The 19,108-nt window shown below is 35.9% G+C and overlaps 2 protein-coding genes across 6 annotated transcripts; both read left to right on the plus strand.

Annotated features, from left to right (window-relative positions):
* The first annotated feature begins 2,936 nt into the window (after positions 1-2,936).
* On the plus strand, positions 2,937-14,909 carry smpd4 (sphingomyelin phosphodiesterase 4). 3 transcript variants are annotated; one of them, XM_067376912.1, is made up of 20 exons: positions 2,937-3,037; positions 3,432-3,500; positions 3,643-3,729; positions 4,256-4,392; positions 5,078-5,153; positions 5,343-5,439; positions 5,567-5,619; positions 5,711-5,862; positions 5,945-6,077; positions 6,366-6,437; positions 9,123-9,212; positions 11,114-11,262; positions 11,454-11,544; positions 11,685-11,788; positions 12,290-12,453; positions 12,552-12,757; positions 12,893-13,123; positions 13,812-13,943; positions 14,031-14,159; positions 14,265-14,909. In XM_067376912.1, exons 2-20 carry the CDS (start codon positions 3,462-3,464, stop codon positions 14,586-14,588), a joined length of 2,466 nt encoding a protein of 821 aa, XP_067233013.1. In that variant the 5' UTR covers positions 2,937-3,037; positions 3,432-3,461; the 3' UTR covers positions 14,589-14,909. The 3 variants fall into 3 exon arrangements, with proteins under 3 accessions (XP_067233013.1, XP_067233014.1, XP_067233015.1); XM_067376913.1 differs by having other exon boundaries at positions 2,937-2,978; XM_067376914.1 differs by lacking the exon at positions 9,123-9,212.
* A 183-nt stretch (positions 14,910-15,092) lies between these two features.
* Positions 15,093-19,069, plus strand: si:ch211-222n4.2 (uncharacterized protein LOC101885505 homolog). 3 transcript variants are annotated; one of them, XM_067376918.1, is made up of 7 exons: positions 15,093-15,399; positions 17,737-17,784; positions 17,880-17,994; positions 18,082-18,301; positions 18,382-18,482; positions 18,773-18,829; positions 18,933-19,069. In XM_067376918.1, the coding sequence occupies exons 1-7, from the start codon at positions 15,285-15,287 to the stop codon at positions 19,066-19,068; spliced, it is 792 nt and encodes a 263-aa protein (XP_067233019.1). In that variant the 5' UTR covers positions 15,093-15,284; the 3' UTR covers position 19,069. The 3 variants fall into 3 exon arrangements, with proteins under 3 accessions (XP_067233019.1, XP_067233016.1, XP_067233018.1); XM_067376915.1 differs by lacking the exon at positions 15,093-15,399 and adding an exon at positions 15,472-15,839; XM_067376917.1 differs by lacking the exon at positions 15,093-15,399 and having other exon boundaries at positions 15,472-17,784; positions 18,085-18,301.
* The last annotated feature ends 39 nt before the right edge of the window (positions 19,070-19,108 follow it).

Consider the following 19,108-nt stretch of genomic DNA (forward strand, 5'->3'; position numbering starts at 1 on the left):
AAGTTACAGTATTTTGATTGGTATCTATGACAAAGATTTCAAATGTCTTACTGGCTGAGAATATTTCACACACAATGCTTTTGTGGCTCAACACAATGGCTCCTGAGCTGTTGATTCTAAATGATGCTTGCAGAAAGTCAAATCCAAGACAGAGAGAAGAAACAGAATGAAGTAATTATCTAAGAAATCACCATTACCTTGATATTTCAACATAAGAGGTCATTAAAGAGATAGTTCACCCAAAAATGAAAATTATCCCATGATTTACTCATCCTCAAGCCATACTAGGTGTATATGACTATCTTCTTTCAGACTAACACAATCGGAGACATATTTAAAAATATCCTGGCTCTTCCAAGCTTTATAATGGTAGTGAACGGGGGGCGTGTTTTGAAGCTCCAAAACATGCATCCACACGTCATAAATAATATTTCGGCTCCAGGGGGTTAGCTAGCTTCCGGCAGAAGGTAGTACGCATCGATTTGCGGCTGAAGAGTATAATCCCTGACCTGACGTCTAAAATGAGAAATTAAAGAGAAATGTCGTAGGATTTCGAAATATGAGAAGATGAGCTTGAGTTTGTTGCCCAGCCATATTTGTTTAAACCGCAAGAGGTGTCTAAGCTTAAGCTACTCCTACATCCTGCGTCCTACATCACGTCAGGAGTTACTCATTTAGCTCAAGACGACTTGCGCAGTATGCGTACAGCCGTCTGGCGGAAATTAGTTATTTTACTTTACGAAGTTTTAAATATGAATATTTTTCTCATAAAAACCAGTCACTTCACTTCAGAAGGCCTTTATTAACCCACTGGACCTGTATGGGTTATATTTATGATGGATGGATGCATTTATTTTGGACTTCAAAACATGCCCCCCATTCACTACCATTATAAAGCTTGGAAGAGCCAGGATATTTTTAAATATATCTCCTATTGTGTTCATCTGAAATATTGTGACTATCTTCTTGGCTTGAGGGTGTAGCGAATCAGCTCAAAGGGGAAATATTAATAATTATTATATATTATTACATAATATAATAACTAAATAATATATAGCTATAATTATAAATAAAGATGATTGATTATCATGCTGTTGCTGTCAAACATAAACAGGAGAAGGAACACATGTATTGTTGAGAAGGAACCTTATTTAACAGGTAGAGGATTGACTGTGTAGCAGACAAGCAGGTAAGTGAGTAATTCGTCACACAAAGTCACACTTAGTTTTGCAGGGTGTGAAGGAGGTGGATTGATGAACTTGGGTCCAGGGAAGTGTGTAGCAAGAAGAAAGTGAGCATGCAGGTAAGTAGGAGTCAGGCATGAGCATTCTCACGTGGAGATCAACAAGACCAGACAACAGGAGAGTGTGGCTGGTGAGCATTTGTCAGGTAAGATAACACCTTTCTTCATCTTCGGAACAAATATTAAGATATTTTTGATGAAATGCGAGACGAATATGAACCACACATAGGCAGCAATTTAACCACCACTATAAAGGTCCAGTAAAGTACTAAAGACATTGTTAAAACAGTCAACGTGACTGCAGTGTTTCAACCTTAATGTTATGAAGTGACAAGAATACTTTTTGTGCACAAAAACAAATTTAATTTTTTCACTTTAATGATGATGTTTTTTGATGTAAAACTTCCTAACATTATAAGTGGACCTTAGAACATTATAAAAATTTTCAAAAATGCAGTTCATGATCCCTTTAAGGGAAAGAAAAGGCATCACTATATCCATTCATCATAACATTCAGAGTTTTCGTGGATTTTCTTAGATGGAGATGGAAATGACAGCTGAGACTTTTCCCATGTTGCACTTGATATTTTCTCTGTAATGCTAAATGTGTTGATTGAGCATGATGAGAAATTATAAGAGACTCCTTGTAAGAATGGTGTAAGAAAGAAGAAAGATTAGTAACTGGTTCTGTATTATTTTAATACACATTTTGAATACTTTTACAACTCAAAAAGCAATCTCCTTCAAAATGCAAGTTCCCTTGGAATGATTAATAAATTCATCTCAAGACTCAAACAATAATAAATGAAAACCGAGTGAGATGCTTCTCACATTTTCTTCACATCAGTGACATTATTGCAATACACACCTCATTATTTTGTTGTATTTCAAATGCAAGATGAGCCTTATATAAAAGCAATTATTAACCACATTCACTTGGAACAGACATGGCTGCTTTCTGAATTAAAGATGAGCTCTTCATTATGTCTGAGTTTTTTCTGGGGTGAGGTTAACATTTATTTCAAACACTGAGCAAATTTGAGAGCTTATATAATGCAATTTTTACAGATAAAAAAAAAAAAATGATTATTGTTTTCGTAATATTGCTGTTACATATCCATATTGCCAATATTTAGTGTCTGCTAAGTGGTAAAATTCTTACTTAAACTGAATAAATGGATATGTTCGACTGAGAAGTGTAGAAATATCTACACAACTCTTAAGGCTGTTGGACGTGACACATTTTTTATTGCATTAGGCTGCTGTTTTGTTTGCGCTATCGGTGTTACTCTGCCTCTGGTTCTTTTTGAAGTCTATCTACTTTGACAAATGTTTTCCATAGTCTTGCCTTTATTACTCTCTGAGTTTTATATAATCACAAAGATTAGATATTAAGCTTTCACAAATTCATAGTTTATGCGAGATGCATAGCTAATAAAATAATAGTATATTCAACACAAATGTGTATTTATAAAAAAAATAAACCCTAATTACTGGGATTTGTTTTAAATAAGCCTATTTCTTCTCATTTAAGTTCATTTTTAATATTAGCATATAATAAAAGATCCATTGTCAGACCAAAGCTGTTTGAATATAGGGCATCTATTTATAATTACTCTAGAAAGATCATTTCTATTCGTTACGTCATTCTCAGCTCTCAGCCTATAGATGGCGCTGTTACAGTGCTAGTAGGCGGACATGACATCATAGTTATCGTATTTGACTCTTCTTGGATGTAAGCGCGGTCTATTGGAATTTACTAGAAATATTATTTTTCTCTCTCTTGTGTGTGAGGTAATTTACTCAAAACTAATTTGTCACGTTTAATATCTGTTTCAAGTGAACGTGAACCCGAGAACTGAGCGTTTAGCTGTTTGATAGCGCAAACTCACTAACGTTAGTGTGCATGCTACACAGTTAGCTGATAGTGGAGCTAGCTGGCTAACCTCTTAGCGGCAATATTAGATAGAAATATATTTAGACAAATTCAAATGTTATGTTTAAAGATAGTCTGACAGTGGTTAGTTAATAAGCAGCATGCAATACGCTGTTTTTCACTGATAACATTCACTGATAACATTCACTGGCACTTTAGGGAGTGCTAGAAGTACTAACGTTACCTCACTAAAAATGCTGAATGTTTTGAAATGTAATTGTAACGTTACTACATTACTGGCATTTATTTCAGGTTTGGTGTTGATCTGTGGTCTGAGTTTCCATGGCCGCACCAGCCCTGCAACAGCCCAGTTATCTTCTGGTTAGTACTAGATGTGTGTGTGTAATATTTCTATATCTATCTATCTATCTATATATATATATATATATATATATATATATATATATATATATATATATATATATTTCTTTTTTTTCTAACCTTTGTGTCTTGATGTCTTCAGGCCAATTTAAAGCTAGACTGGACCAATAAACCTCTTCATCAAAGATGTCATGAGTTGGGCAAAATTCTAGATGATTACCCTGCAAAGGTACAGTTTTCTGATTTAATACATGTGGCAATGTTGAACCCCTTATTATTTGTACATTTATTATTAATGTTATTTACAGTGTTGTAATTACGATGCACTTTTATAGTTTAACATGGAGGAACCGTTGCATTTTTTACCAAACATAGGAGTTTTTTTTTTCTCTCTCGATTCATCAGAGAAATGCGCCGTTGCTCATGTATTAGAGATTAAATGCAGTGTCATCTGCTTGGCACATGGCACTGGACCAGCTGCTGTCCTGCTGGCACCGCTTTATCCTCACCCTGACTCAACTCTGTGTTGTCTGAATGAATGATGTTTGTTTAGTGCTGAACTCTGTGACTGCCTTTCTCAGATTAATATGAGCGTTTATGGGCCGTACATGCCTGTACTCTCGCTTCATTTCTTGGCTCTTCTGAGGCTTATGTTTATTTGGATTATTTAAAATTTGGCATGCATGCTTCCCTGCTCTTTGTATCAAGAAAGTCATAAAAAGTCTTGTTTGTGTTTATATGACATGTTTGATTAGGAGCTGCATGCCATCTTTCCCTGGTTGGTAGAGAGTGTGTTCGGTAGCCTGGATGGAGTCCTTACTGGCTGGAATCTTCGGTTTCTGCAGGCTCGATCAGCAGAGTACAACATCGCCATGGACTTCCTGGACCCAAGGTTCTTTTTATTTTGTACTAAATCTGATATATATATATACTATTGTTTAAATTTGTTTTTTGGGGGGAAAAAAATAATTATTCAGCAAGGATGCATTAAATTGCATTAAATTGATCAAAAGTGAGAGTAAAAATGTTTTTAATGTACAAAAAATTTCTGTTTCAAATAAATGGTGTTCTTTGGAATTTTTTATTTATCAAAGAATCCCGATAAAAGGGTTTCACTGTTTACAAAAACAATATTAGGCAGCTCAACATTAATAATGTAACATGATGATAATAATAATAAGATCTTACTTGAGCACACATTCAGCATATTAGAATGATTTCTGAAGGATCATGTGACACTTAAAGAGTAATGGCTACTGAAAATTCAGCTTTGCCATCACAGGAATAAATAGTGTTATATTTTAAATATATATAATATATATATATATATAAATATATTATACACACACACACACAACAGTGTATATATGATTTTATATAATATATATTTTTATATAATATATATTTTTATATTTTTACTGTATTTTTTATCAAATAAATGTAGCCCTGGTGTGTATAACAATTCTAAACGCATTAAAAAAAATCATACCCACTGCAAACTGTAGTGTAAATATAAAAATTTAGCCCTGATGTAATCAAATTTTCAAATGTAATGTAATCAAATATTCATTCAACAGTGGTCCCATGATGAAATTGGTTTACAAACTACAAGCTGAGGAATACAAGTATGAGTTTCCAGTCAGTTATCTGCCGGTAAGTGTGCTCTACACTCAAATTAACTGAAGTTTGTTTTAAAGAATTATGTCCATTAATTATGTTTATGTTCAGAGGTATTCATTTAGGTTCTGGTGCATTATCCCTGATTAATTTCAAAGTATAACTGATGTTATTTTCACAGCGTTAGTAACCATGTCTGTATTTATTTGTGTTCTGTTTGCACAGGGTCCTATAAAGTCATCCATTCAGGCAGGGGTTCTGCCGGATTGCCCTCTGTTTCACAATAAAATTCAGTTCCCCATGTCAGGCCTTCTATCCCTCAGTACGTCTTTTCACCCTCACTTTTGTGTTTTACAATAAATTGTGTTATATAACTTTCTGTAACTGTTACAAGGCTGTTTCATCACTCTATCTTTCTCTCATAAATATCTATTCTTAATGTTTTGCAGATCCTTTTGAATATTATATGTTCAACTTTGCCTCCAGTCTAATTGCACCAAAGGTAAAAGCTGCAGTCATTTTTCAAGAATAAATATAAGCATTACAGGATTTTATTGGCTGTATGTTGAAATGTTGTTTAATAATCTTTCCAGAACTACCCTCCAGGGCAGCATGGGAGTTGCTCAGACAGCGCGTACTTTGTGCTTGTCGACACCTACCTCAAGTACTTTCTTCCTACAGAAGGCAATGTGCCTCCATCACCTTTCTCAGACACCAGGGGCACCGTGGCCTCTCCTGCTTCGAGGTATCATGAACTCATTTTAAAAATCCTTTTCTCAGTAAATAAACTCCAATTTTTTAAAACTTTTATATGCCTTCTCTCCCAGGTCTCCCAGTGTGCCTTATGTTGGATACGGTGGTTATAGCACCAGCCTGTTGAAGCGTCATATTACCCATCAACCCTCAGTCAACGCTGACCCTGCCGCTCAAGAGATCTGGAGGTCAGAGACTCTTCTGCAGGTACGAAAACACGTTCTTAAGGGATAGTTCACCCTAAAATGAAAATTAAAATTGTGTCATCATTTACTCGCCCTCAAGTTGTTCTATAGATCTGCTTGGTTACAAACATTCTTCCAAATATCTTCCTTTGTGTATAGCTGAACAATGAAATTTATACAGGTTTAGAACAGCTTGAAGGTGAGTAAATGATGACAGAATTTTCATTTTTGGGTGAACTATCCCTTTGAAACTCATGCAAGAGTTTACTTTACATTTTGGCATGCACTTCATGGTTGTGTGTTTCTAAAGGTGTTTGTGGAAATGTGGCTCCATCACTATTCTCTGGAGATGTACCAGAAGCTGCAGTCTCCTCAGGTGAAGGTAAGAACAAAATACAGGCCCTTAAAGCTACACACTCCCTTTCTCCGCTGCGCACGGCTGGCTGGCTGAACACCACCACCCTCCAACCCCTTCCCACTGCACTGCATAGGAACTGCTGCACGACACCCACCCTGATTTATGCACTTCCTCTCCCTCTGTGAATGACACACATGTGCTCTGTTTACAGATATATCCTAGATTTTTGTAAGCAATTTTAAGGGGGGAAAATGTTCCTGTTCATCATCAAAGTCATTCTGACTGATCTAATGTCATGTATATCCATGCTACGTGCTTTTTTACTTTTAAGAGTATACTAGCATATAGATAACCTCAATGTATGGCTAATGGATATGAGCTACAAAAACACAGAACTAATTTTTGTGGTTTTGTCTTTAAAGCTAAATGTGTTATTGCTAGTGCTATTATACATTTTAAAATTCACATTTTAAGCTATTTTTGCTTAAATCAACATTAAATAACTATTTCTGAGTCATTTGTAGTAATTTCTAAATTGATTTTGTATATAAAATATTTTATTTTATTCAAGTCAGAGTTTGTCATTGCAGTTGACCTAGCTTATTCTATTCTTTAAAACATGTCTTTTGTAATTTTCTTGTGTAATACAAGGGTATGAAGGGTATGTATTACATGATGTACTACAAACAGATTGGTTGGAGTACAATATGCAATATATGCACTTCTGTCTCCCGTCCAAAAAAAAAAATAATGAAAAAAAAAAAATCAATAATTTCCTTTGTTTTTTTGAGGTAATCCATTTAATTGACAATCATATGGGAGTTTTCTAAATAATCCACTTATTGGCCTTATTTCAGATCAAGCTGTTGATTTTAAATGTTAGCTGAACAATTATGTCTTTTATAGCTGGCTGTGGGTGCTTCATCATCCTCTCAATCCAGTCCGAATGTGTTTAAAGCATATTGCTGATGTTTTTCATGTGATTTTTTTGTTTTTTTTTGTTTTTGGTCATCTTGAATAGCTCTTTGGAAGTTGACTGAGGCCCCCTAGTGGTTTCTGGCCTCTGTAGATGAGAACTAATTGTGTAGAACATGAATCTTCCTTGAACTGTTTTATTTCCTGTGTTCAAGGACTTATGTTAAAATCAACCCAAAGTCATATGACTGCTGAAAATAGAAGGGGATAAAAAAGAAATACAGCTTTTTAATTCATGTTTACTCTGTTCTTTGTTGTTTGATGATTTGGGCAGAATAAGCACAGGGACAGTAAACAATTGGCATGTGATTGAAGTAGTAGAGTTATTGCTTCATGTTTGATTCTGCATGATGCAGCCCGCTGGCTCCTTGATATGTCTTCCGTCTTTGTTCTTTGGCTGTGGGATGTATGTAAGCTTTTGGTGTCTCTGGTTTCCGAGTCTATTTCCCTGTCCGTGCGTTATTTACAGTCAGTATATCAGTGCAAGTCTCCCTCCAGTCAGCCCAGAGCATATTAAGTGTGGCATCTTTTATTTAACATGTGCTAGATAAAATAAACTGGAAGTCACCAATTTACTGAAAAAGAAAGGAACGGTTCACCCAAAAATAAAAATTCAATCATTATTTAATCATCATGTTGTTCCAAACCTGTATGCTGTTATATTTTTTCTATGTAACACAACCAAAAGATTTAGTTTTCCTGTAATATAACAATTTTCATATGCTACTGTTTAAAAGTGTTGAGTTGGTAAGATTTTTTTTAAAGAAGTTTATTCTAACCAAGGCTGAATTTATTTTATCAAAAGTACAAAAACTGTAAAATTGTGAAATATTATTACAATTTAAAATAATTTTCTATTTTAATGTATTTTATTCCTGTGATGGCAAAGCTGGATATTCAGCATTCATTACTATAGTTCTCCTTGGAAAAAAAAATAAATAATAATAATAATAATAATAGTATATGGATTTGGAATGAAATAAGTAAACTGACAGAATTTCCATTAATTGGGGGTGAACTGTTAAGCTCTAGTGATGGAAAAAGTCTACACAGTAAATATGTAATTCTGTTTGCATGGCCTGAATTTATTTAGAATTAATTACTTTGTCTAAAAAAAAAAAAAAAGAAAAAAGAAAGAAAAAAGTGTAAATTTGTGACTTTTATTGGTATATTTCATGGTGAATCTTTAAAGATGCAGTGTCTCCTTTTCTGCTCACATAAGCTCCATTCGGTTTTATTTGGATTTATAGAGGTGCCGGCTTCCTGAGGCAAACGATTGTACAATTAAGTTTATACCATAGTTTATACTCTAGTTAGCATCATTCCTAAGCTTGTTTTGCCTTTTTGGAAAATGTAAGTCACAGAAAAGCATTTTCAGTATAAATTTCTTGAGTATATCCTCTGGCCATATAGTTAGAAAATCAAAGTCACTATTTTAAATGCCACTCAGCCTTACACTAGAGGTTTGCCTTGGTACGAAAAGGACAACTGCATCATCTTCATGTTCATTGCATTTGTGTCTTTTGTGGTCAATATCGATTTGTCTCTTTCTTTTGTACACCCCCATTTCGGTCCTGACTATGTCCAACTATTTTTCTTGGATTGCACTCTGTCCTTTTTCCTTTCTATTCTCATGTTCACTGCCCTGCTCCTCTCCCCCTTTTCTTCTTTTCCTCCCCCTACTTTGTTCCTCTCTTCCCCTTCCCTTCCACCCGTTTGTGATGAGTCCTTCAGCTGGCGTTGTTGCAGTACCGCCTCAGTATGTCCAGCATGCTGTGCCAACCCCCCGCCCCACCAGGCTCTGGGACCCTCCACACATACCAAGTACTTTTACCTTTTCATTCAGTTCCACGGGCTTCCTGGAGGTAACCTAAGATCAGTTAGGAGTTAGACTAGGGGTTGGTTTTAACACTAATGTTTAAGGCCAGTCTTTAGGTTGGGAGATTTGGTCTGATTATAATGTGTGATTGAATTAACGTGACTAATAACTTGTCTTGTGATCTAAATAATTACGAGATATTGTGACGCTGAGAGCTTATAAATGTGAGAAACTGTGTTCGTAAAAGCATGTCTATTTACATGGTGATTTTAACCCATTTTATGTGATCTGCTCTTTTTATTTGGTGTAATTTTCTCTTATTTGGAGTGGTTGTTCTTATGCTTTCAACTGTGCAAACACTACTACACTACACAGAATATCCAGACCAAATTGCCCAGACATCTTTTGTTTTCTAAAATGCCAACTTGTTTCAACTGTATGTGTGAAGCCTCAGGTATGTTGGTTTTGAGAAAGTATTCCACTGTGGATGAAACAATACATGTTTATTTTACACATGGTGTTGACATCAGTCTCAGATATTCTGATCACAAGTGGACAAATGAGACTGATCAGATTTACACCTAGTAGTAACAAACATTTTGATTTTGTTTCTGCACGTTTGTTAACGCATTTAGCTCAAAGGGTTAGTTCACCCAAAAATAATTTACTCTCCCTCAAGCCATCCTAGGCGTATATGACTTATATTAAATTAGTTGTATTAAAACAATATTCTGGCTCTTTCAAGCTTTATAATAGCTTACTCTATAATAGAAGAGTTTACTTTATAATAGTTTTTCTTTCTCTCTCTCTCTCTCTTTCTCTCTCTCTCTCTCTCTCTTTCTCTTTCTCTTTCTCTCTCTCTCTCTCTCTCTCTCTCTCTCTTTCTCTTTCTCTTTCTCTCTCTCTCTCTCTCTTTCTCTCTCTCTCTCTATCAATCAATCAATCAATCAATCAATCATATATATATATATATGTGTATATGTGTGTATATATATATATATATATATATATATATATATATATATATAATATAATATTTCTTACAAGAATGCATCGCTTCACTTCAGAAGGCCTTTATTAACCCCCTGAAATCGTATGGATTATTTTTATGATGGATAGATGCGCTTGTTTGGGCTTCAAAATATGGGTTTACTCCCATTATAAATTTTGGAAGACTAATAATAATTTTTTTTAATATAACTCTGAAAGAATAAAGTCATATACACCTAGGATGTTTTGAGGGTAAGTAAATTATAGGATAATTTTCATTTTTGGGTGAACTATCCCTTTAAGAGTACATTCAATTTTTTATTTTCATTTTATTTCAAATTTTCATTTAATTTTATTTAAATAAAAATATTTCTTTGTTTATTTTGAGCAGAAATCTCATTGTTGTTGTAACCCTTATAATGCATAAAACTGCAGATTATTTTCAGATTTCCATATCAGTTTTGACCTGGTCAAATGCGAGCATATAAAAATCATAACTTTTTTCAGTCATCATTTAAAAAAACATATTTTGTATCTGATTAATAACTTAATGATAATAACTTATTAATGACTTAAATGTGCAAACATTTAAGATTTTTGCATGTTACCATGTTATTACTACACTTAAAACTTTTGAGAAATGCTTTAGTTTCAAATTATACATGAACTATAGCAAAAGCAGTGTGATGCAAGGAAAAATATACATCAGTATTTATGAGAATACATTATGAAACTTTATAAGAAAAAAATTAATGAATTTAATTGAGCTTCTCAAATGAACTTCAGATGTGTCGTTCAAATAATCTGTCACTGCATGTAAATGTCAGTCAAACTAGTTATTACCAGGTATAAATGGGTTCTCAAAGATGTTTTTAGTAATTTTAAAAGTCTGACTTGTGTTTGGATCATGTCTTAGGAGCCCTTCACACCTACAGAGGAGCACGTCCTTGTTGTGCGTCTCCTAGTCAAGCATCTGCATGCTTTCTCCAGCAGCCTGAAACCGGAGACAATCTCGTCCTCGCCCTCTGCCCACTCCCACAGCAGTCCTCTGGAGGAGCTCAAGCGGTGGGTTTTTACAGCTTGCTAGCATTTGTCAGCTTGTCCTGAGGATCAGGCTATAGAACTAAAACATGCGTAAATCTAAGGTGGCATGTCGTAAAGAGGAGCTATTCACCCGATCAGGTGCCGTGGACTTGATTGAACTGTCTTCTGTTTTACTGCTCTGTCAATAAGCCTCCACTCTCTGTCTCCCACAGTGTAGTGGTGCAGAGGTTTGTCCAGCAAAAGCTGTATGTCTTTCTACAACACTGCTTTGGACATTGGCCTTTGGATGCCTCATTCAGAGCGGTAAATGTCCTTGAGTGCTCACTGACATTTGGAGCCTACTTTTATACAAAGACATTATGTGTTGTTCAAAACATAGTGAGGGATATGATGCTAAAGAAATGCATTAAATTGAAAGCATTGTGTTTATTTTGTTGTTTTAGGTACTAGAGACATGGCTTAGTTACATCCAGCCTTGGAGATACACTGGAGAAAAAAACAACACTCAAGCAGATGGCGGCCAGAACAGAACTGTTCCCGATAAATGGTATTTTATAAGTTGGGTGCTTATTAAAGGATTTCATACACCACCGTTCAAACGGTATATATACAGTATAATTTCTTTAAGAGATTTAATACTTTTATTTATTAAAGACAGATTTAATTGATCAAAAGTGGCAGTAAAGACACTTATGATGTTACAAAATGTTTCTATTTCAAATAAATGCTGTTCTTTTGAACTTTACATTCATCAAAGAATCCTGAAAAATGTATCATGGTTTTCACAAACATATTAACTGTCATAGTTAAAATCAGCATATCAGAATGATTTCTGAAGGATCATGTAACACTGAAGACTGAACATTTTAAATTGTTACTGTTTTACTGTATTTTGATCAAATAAATGCAGCCTTGGTGAGTATAAAAGACATTTCAAAAACTCCTACCCCAAACTTTTTAATGGTAGAGAGCACTTGATGTAATTTGACAGTTTGTGATTTTCAGATCATTGTGTACCAAAAGGGTTTTTGGTCTTTGTCATTTACAGGGCCTCATTTGTCCAGGAGAATCTGCTCATGTACACAAAGCTTTTCCAGGTCTTCTTGAATCGAGCCATGCGCACAGACTTGGTCAATGCCAAAAACGCTCTGATGGTCTTTAGGGTTGCCAAAGTCTTTGTTCAACCAAACCTGTCAGAGATGATCCAGAAAGGTATTTTAGAATGGATTTTTGAGAAGTGTTTTTGTAGAACACCCCATGGATTTTTATTATATGATATTGTTTTTTTATGAGCAAGTTTATGTCTCCAGCTGAGCAGCTGTTCTTGGAGCCGGAGCATGCCATTCTCCAAAGACAGAACCGTGTCTTCCTGACACCTTCGCATGGTGGCAGCTTCCTTTCTTCCCGCCAGCCAATGGGGACGGACAGCGTCTTCAAGGTCAAAAGTCATGTTTACAGCCTGGAAGGGCAGGACTGCCAGTACAGCCTGATGTTTGGTCCTGATCTACGGAAAATTGTAAGCTGAAAATGAATGCTGATAGATGTGCTAAAAAATCAGTGTTGAATGCATACGATAAGCGTGTTTTCATGAATACTTGAAATGTTACCACAGAAAGGAATATAACAGACTGATTCCTTCTGTCAATTCCAGGTGTTAAAACTCATCCAGATTATTGCCCAAGCCCGACAGACTGCTAAACGGATATCGGATCATTCTACGGAAATGGCTGCAAACAGCTCTTTTCTCTCATGGTTTTCCGTCGGCTCGTTGGATCATAACAACACGTTTACTGGTGGAGAGATGGACGATTTGGGAGAGGGTGTGAAGAAAACTCATGAGTTCCTCGACAAAGCTCTGGACTATCTCTGCCAAATATTTCGGGTCAGTCTAGAACTGCTTTTACTTAGGATGTACATCAAAAGTTTGGGGTCTGTAATTTTTTTTAATGTTTTTGAAAGAAGAGCTTACAAAGACTATATTTATTTGCTTAATACAGTAAAAACAGTAATACTTTGAAACATTAGTGTTGTCAAAAGTACAGACTTTGATACTAAGTACGTACTGAATTTTAAAAAATGTGATGCTTTTAGCGCTGTTCAGTGGATTCATAAACACCTGATTGGCCATTGTGTTCACACGCTCAACATATATGTCCGTGATTGGCTACAATGATCAACGCACGGGAATGTTTGAAAGAGCTTGAAAGCAGGCTCAAAGCTTCACATTTTTAAACTTCGTAACCAACTTGGTACCAAAGTCGGTACTTGTTGAAAACCGATATAATATAAATATTTTATAAAAAAAAATCAAGATTCTTTGAACAGTACAGAAGTTTGAACAGAAGTTTAAAAGAACTGCATTTTTTGAAAAAAGGAATCTTTTTTTTTTTTTTACATTATAAATGTCTTTACTGTCACTTTAATAATATATTGTGTCCTTGCTGAATAAAAGTATTTCTTTGGGGAACAAAATCTTACAGACCACGAACTTTTGAACGCCTATGCATATATTTACATAATTACTTAAAATGAAAGGTGAACAACTTAATTTTGGTTCTTATATTGTACAGTTAAATGCAGGGCAGCTGTCTCAGCTGCTGGTCAATGTGGCGTCTGTAGACGATGAAGGAGCATCTAAACAACTCCCTGACTGCATACCGAGTGAGAATGGCCTTGTGTTAACAGACCTGGGCAGGTTGCAGGTGAGTTTTAGAATGCCGATCTTCTTCAACATATTCATTTTGCAAATCTTAATGATTTTCTACATGCATAATTTTCTTTTTTTACAGATCATCAATGGTCTTCGCCGATTTGAAATCGAATATCAAGGAGACCCAGAGCTTCAGCCTATCAGGAGCTACGAAAATGCTTTTTTGGTTCGACTGCTGTTTCGGATCTCAACCTTTATTAATGCAAGAGTAAGAATATTGCTTTTGCCTGCAGTGTAATCCAAAATTTTACCTTTATTATGGTCTTTGCATTTAATTTCAGTCAAATGTGACCATGTTGTTTGTGTTCTGTAGTTGGGAGACCACATGGAAGCGTTATGTTCTCGACAGGACCTCCTAGGCCGACTAGGACGACACTACCTGAGCAGTTCCTCGGTTGTGGCGGAGCAACGACGGAAGAGTCCAGTGACGCGGCAGATGAGGGAACGTCCTCAGCGAGTCCGTCTCAGCCTGCGGTTTCTGGCCAGCTATCGCACCCTCCTCGTTCTCCTCCTGCTCTACATGATGTTTACACTACTATCGTTCGGTGTTTTCTCCAGCACTGGACTCATTCTCATCATCAGCTTTCTGTATGAGCTCCTCTTTAATTTCCTTAATGAAAAACTAAAGACTCAGTAGATGGAGATTCATTATGCTTTTTTTTTATTTTATTTTTTTTATTATTCTTTTTATGTCAATACAAAACTTCAAGCAAAGGTGCATGAAGATTTTTATATACAGTATTTGCACTGAAAGTGTATTGGTACATTTAATGACTAAAATTGAACCGGGAATGTTGTATCCAATGCACTCCCCCCCCCCCCCCCCTTTAAACTATGAAATGTGGTTAATCCAGCTTATCAGTCATTAATTTCATTTATAATGGTGTTTTGCCAATGTGACTGTCAGAACAATCCAAAGTTTTGCACTTAACTGGCTGCATTTCATTAAACATAAGTGTCTCGTTTGTACTTTCATGACTGGATTTTCATTCCTGTAGAAACATGGATATTGAATCAGATCTCTATCATTTCACACTGAAAGAAGTAATACAATGACTTTGTTAAATCTGTTATTTCCCAGCTGCATTGGAGGAAGTAGTGCTGTTACCATAGCAGCCACCTCGATATTAAACGTCCCAGTGCGAGAGGAGTGTACAGTTTATGAAAACAAAACGGCCCTCTGCACGAATTCCATCTGTGTGACAGCATGCATCACCAAGTTTATTGGGCAAAACATGATTTATGACGCAACGTGGCAGCGAAACGTCACCCGCTTGAGTAGACGCACGTGACGTAGAGATCCCTGCGGGAATCAAACTTGTTTCACAGCGAAATGGATACGCGAGTCGACTCGCTGCGGAGGAATATTGACTTCTTACAAAAGCAGCACAGAGAAACTCTGGAGAAATTACATGGTGAAATAGATACTTTAAAGCGGCAAAATAAAGGTACATGTATGTTAAATTGCCTTCTATGTATTACAGTAATAGTATGGCCTTTTTCATGAACAATACATTGATGTGTGATATGGATAATACTGTCCGTACACTTACAACAAAAGGTATCATTCTTATTTTATTTGACGTAATTTACTGAAAATGTGACGAGAACATGTTTAGGTAGGCTACCATTAAAATGATGCCTGTGTTGCTGCTGTAATAATCTTTCTGCTTGCCTACGAGTTTAATGGATAGTTCACCCAATTCTGTCATCATTTACTCAAGTAAAACTTGTATGATTTTCTTGTGAAATGCAAAGATTTTAGGCGGAATGACTGAATCGGTCATTCACTTCCACTGTAAGGAAAGTTGCAATGAAAGTGAGTGGAGACTGAGGCTGTAATCTTTTTCTGTGGAAGAAAGTCATGCAGGTTTAGGAGAACATGAGGGTGAGTAAATGCTCAGAATGTTCATTTTCAGGTGAAGTGTGTGTTTAATGAGGATGGGCTCCTGCTGTCATGGTATCAGAGGTGATACTTTAGTACGGGTTGCCTGGTGACGTCGAGCTGCTGAATGAAGAAAATGAAAGAATAGCGTTTGTAACCGCTGTGGGTGGCAAAGTATCAGTTTACACAGACAAACGTTTTGGTGTTTTGTTTCTGACTGTCAAAACGAGGTTTGTTTGACCAAATGTATAGGTATTTTGCTTACATCAAACGGGTGAAAGAAATACACGAGAAATAATTTTTTTGCTGATGGTAAAGTTGTCACAGATGCGATATTTGAGTCAAATATTGTAGAAATGCAAGTTTGTTTTACTCTTGAGTTAACAATAAAACAAACTATGGGGTATTTTTTATAAATGTCAGGTTGGGGCAAGTTATTACGTGTTTTATCAGTTGTAATTTCTTTTAGAAATGAAAGTTCACCTGTTGACTTAATGTGATATAACTCAACTTGAAGATAACCTTTGTTTCAACTTACAAATAGTCAAGACAATGCATTACTTTAAGTTTAATTTTTAACTTAAAGGTGCTACAGAGGATGTTTTGTTTTATACATTTTTGCATTATTACTTGAAACTGTCTTTACTAACTGATAAAAGACTATCAGGTGCACTGAAAGGAATAATATTAATATCATCTGTGCACGAGGTAGGGCCTTAAAAACATCAGCCAATCGTTTACACGATCATCGCGTAAACGATTGGCCCTCTGGCTTGTCAATCACTGCCATGGCTTTCCTTGTGCGAGACGTGCGTGGCTGCGCGCTCCAGTAACTTTCCACACTCCATAGGCACCACATGCAATGTTTTTGTCAGGAGACAGGAGTAACAACTGCAGATTATGAGTTACCCGCGGTGAGTCCGACATAATGAATCCACTAACACGACACAGCGAATGCCGGTGGTAAACAAACACTCGTGTTCCAATACTCGTGCACGAGTTTTGGGAGGCGTTCCCTCGAAATGAGCTGTGAAGGAGGGGGGTTGTTCTTACGCATGCGCTCATTTCAAAAACTCACTAACAGTCTTTGGTTTCTCAGTCGACGAAAAGATCCTCTTTAGCACCTTTAAAGTAATGCTTTGTCTTGACTATTTTTGAGTTGAAACATGTTATCTTCAAGTAGAATTAACCCAATTTTAAGGTAGCAGGTGAACTTTCATTTCTAAGTTTAACCAGCATACTGTTCAATATTGTTCTATGTTGGGTAAAAACAGTATTTAGAAATTTGAAATTTTCCATTTTATAAATTTTGTTTTTCATAATTGTTTTACTGTTTATTTTTTTCTGAAAGGCCATTAATTACATCACACACACATACTGTCTGGTTCACTATTCGGTGTAATGGTTTTTATACTGTACAAACTGTATATTCTATCCCTTACACTAACCCTACTGCTAAACCTACCCATCACAGACAACTTTTTCAAAAAACATAATTTAGTATGTTTATTAATCCATTTCCCCCATGGGAACTGCTGGCTGGTCCCCATAATGTAGGTGATTTCAGGTTTTACTATCCTTGTGGGTTCCCACAATGTAATATAAACCTGTACAGACACACACAAACACACACACACACACACACTTTTATATGTTATAAATAATAAGTATTCTCATTCAGCATCAAGTAAAAACTTATCCTGTATAATGGGCCATGTTGTCACAAAAGGGACTGTGTGTTAATAGCATTGTGCCTTTTTCCTGGTTTTCCTATTCTGAGGAATTAAAAAGTGACATCTAGGCCTGGTTTTGCTACATGAATCATGCATACATTAAATTGGACGTATTCGTTAAATGTCATTCTCCATTCTGTATTTTTAGTCTAATTATGTGGTTACAGAGTTGCAGTATAAGCTGATAATGGAGCCTGCAAAGTCGAGCAGTAAAGGTTAAGTGACACTTCTGTTCTCTATCACATTTTCTCTATCAAAACCATATGACAAATACAAGTTTACTGTAGCTTGCACCAAAATTCCATGACAGGATCTAGCCGTATCCTGAGGCATCATATAGAAAGCAACAAATTCCAGAAAGACAGAACGAACTACCTGGAGCAAACTCTGGAGGACACCTGCTCATCACAAAGCAAAGAGACCAGGTGCTTACAAAAATATTTTAATATAATAATTCTAAAGATGTAAATAAGGGAATATATGCATCAGTAACATTCTTCTAATACCTACAGCAGTTTTTTAAAATATAGAGAATGTAGATCAAATTCTTCAGGGACCCTCAAAGCAGACCAAATAGAAGGTCCTTCAGAAGCCAAAGCAGGGTTCATCACTTCTCTACAGCCTCTAATGATCCAGTGTAGTCCATCTCAGGCCCCTCGACCTCCCACCCTACAGGAATGTGAGGTTATCATACGCCAACTGTACAACGCCAATAGCCTGCAGTCCCAGGAGGTGAGATCATATACTTCTCATATATCTCTCACAATATACAAGAATACTTATATAATGCATTTTAATTTGTCTCCTCTCAGATCCTACGTGTGAAAGCTGTTCTCAAAGACATTGTTTTCAACAAGAAAATCACTGCAGAGAATTACATTTTGACCAAGGCTTATCTTGCTGATGGTAAAAGGTAATTTCTTAAATCACTAAATTTCATTTCCATATCCCAGAAATCCTGTCATGTCCCAGTCATATTTCACACCAAAAATCAAAGGAAAATGAGAAAATTATATATATATATATATATATATATATATATATATAAATTAAAAAAAAAAAATCACAAAAATAGCATAATGATGTAAATATTTTTCAATGTATATCTTAAGGTTACGAGAATGACTTTTCATATACATTTTGGAGCAAAATTGTGTCTTTTCCTCCATTTAACTTTTAGTTTACTTTCTTTTTTTTTGGCAGAGCTGAAGATTCAGAAACATTTCCTCAGCTTTCTCTCCAAACACTGCCTAGAGGACTGTAAGTCAATACTTGTAAATTCCTGATATATATTTTATTTCTAACCTGCCTGCCAAGAACAAGTCAGTTTGGGAGATGTCACCCTTTGTTACTATCTGAACAGACCCGTGTCTCAGGCTAGTAAAGCGGAGAAAGTGATCCTCCCTGCCCTCAAACAGACCCTCAACAACAACATAGCAGACAGACAGAGGAGAACTCAAGCTGTGCAGAGACGTCGTCTACAGAGGACTATGCGCTGAAGGACCAATCGTGTGTATTTGAGTCTTTGCCACACATTTC

This window comes from Chanodichthys erythropterus, chromosome 22 (assembly GCF_024489055.1).
Source record: "Chanodichthys erythropterus isolate Z2021 chromosome 22, ASM2448905v1, whole genome shotgun sequence".
Taxonomy (NCBI): Eukaryota; Metazoa; Chordata; class Actinopteri; order Cypriniformes; family Xenocyprididae; genus Chanodichthys; species Chanodichthys erythropterus.